Below are 1,741 nucleotides of genomic sequence, written 5' to 3' on the forward strand. Positions count from 1 at the left end.
AATAGAGTGTCTTGTTCAATAATTGCTAGTAAAATGCCTTTTGGGTCAAATTTGTGCTTTGTACTTTAAGTAGTGAGAGTTCCAATTATAGTCTATAAAATCTAAAGTTATCAGAGAAAGGAAGGAAAGAAAACCAGATGCAGTTATAGCACACTAGAACCATTTTTCCACTTTACTAGAAATTTAACAATGTAGAGTCAAGTTACTGCTTTTGTGACCTTGGGGCAAGTCAGGTCACCTTCAGTTCCCTTCATATCCTTTATCTGAAAAACGAGGGAGTCAGATTAAATTCCCAAATTATTTTATACTGTGGACTAAGTTAAATAGGGCTGAAGCATGTAAACAAGCTCCCTAGCTCTTAAATATGAACCCCAATTTTCCAGCTCAGATGACAGTTAATGCATGCAGCTGGCCACCTAATGGAAACATAAAAATTAGCTGCATTTAAGATATCTGTGATGGAGTGGCATACTGCACAGATGACAGTCCAAAATCCATGAAAAGTCTGGCTGGGAATAATGCCATTTACAGAAGATTGCAAACTGGAAACTATGCAGTCCATTTAGTACTCTGGCTCTGTGGTTGACAGTTAAAGGGGATACATCAGAACCCCTAGGGAACTTTAACAAAGCGTACATGCTTCTGACCAAGCCCCCGAGATTCTGATTTATTGGTCTGGACTGGAGAAATAGACGTGTATTTTTAATAACCTAAGTGATTTTTTAGAAGCTGAGATATAATTCATAAACCACGAACCTCACCATTTAAAAGTGTGTAATTCAGTGGTTTTAATATACAAGACTGTACAAACCATTGTCACTATTCGGTTCCAGAGCATTTGATCACCGCAAAAGGAAACCCCCATTCATCTGCAGACTAAGAGTCACTTTCTATTCCCTCCTCGCCACTTCCCTCCAGTCCCTGAAAACATCAGTCTGCTTTCTGTCTCTGGATTTGCCTATTCTGAACATTTCATATACATGGAATCACACAGTATGTGGTCTTTTGTGACTGGCATCTTTCGCTTAGCATGTTTTCAAGGTTCATCCGTGCTGTAGAATGTATCAATATTTCATTCCTTTTTATGGCTGAATAATATCCCATCATACAAATATACCATATTTTGTTTATCCACTCATCGGTTGATAGCCATTTGGGAGTTTCCATGTTTTGACTATTAGGAATAATGCTGCTATGAACATTCTTATACAAGTTGTTTTGTGAACACATGCTTTCAATTTTCTTAGTTTTATACCTAGGAATGAAAAAAACCAGATGATTTTGATGGGTGTCCCTAGCTAAGAACCTTTGCTCTCTGAACACTCTCACATTTATTTCAGGCTTCAATCTCATCACTTTCTACAGAACCTCATCAAGGGATAATGATGCTGAGATACACAGTAAGGAAAAAAAAGGCCTAAGAAGTTTTTCGAAGACTACATAGAGTCCTCCTTTCTGTGAATGGAGACATCTTTCTCTGGCCTCAGTACAGGGAACTGATTTCCTTTAGTTTTGACACAATGTGAATCTCAACTAGCTTCCTTTCTTCATTTGACTACTAGAACCTTTAACAAGCACATCAGAGTTCACGGCATTCTTTTTATGTACTTACTTTTCTCCTGGTTTCATTACCTTCTTGTCCTTATTTCTACATTGCCTTGTTTTCCCATTATTTAAAATGTATTGCCTGTAATCCTAGCTAGCTCTCTGGGAGGCCGAGGCGGGCGGATTGTTTGAGCTC

The 1,741-nt window shown here is 38.2% G+C and overlaps 1 protein-coding gene across 1 annotated transcript in view; it reads right to left on the bottom strand.

Moving 5' to 3' along the window:
• Positions 1-562: 562 nt before the first annotated feature.
• LOC105816017 (DNA repair protein RAD50-like) overlaps positions 563-1,741 on the bottom strand; it is a gene marked incomplete at its 5' end in the record, with an annotated part of 32,393 nt that continues 31,214 nt past the window's right edge. The window contains one exon of the mRNA XM_012651314.1: positions 563-576. Within this exon, the coding sequence (XP_012506768.1) occupies positions 563-576 (14 nt within the window). The remainder of the gene's footprint in view (positions 577-1,741) is intronic.

This window comes from Propithecus coquereli, unplaced genomic scaffold (genome assembly GCF_000956105.1).
Source record: "Propithecus coquereli isolate 6110/MARCELLA unplaced genomic scaffold, Pcoq_1.0 Scaffold353, whole genome shotgun sequence".
Lineage (NCBI taxonomy): Eukaryota > Metazoa > Chordata > Mammalia > Primates > Indriidae > Propithecus > Propithecus coquereli.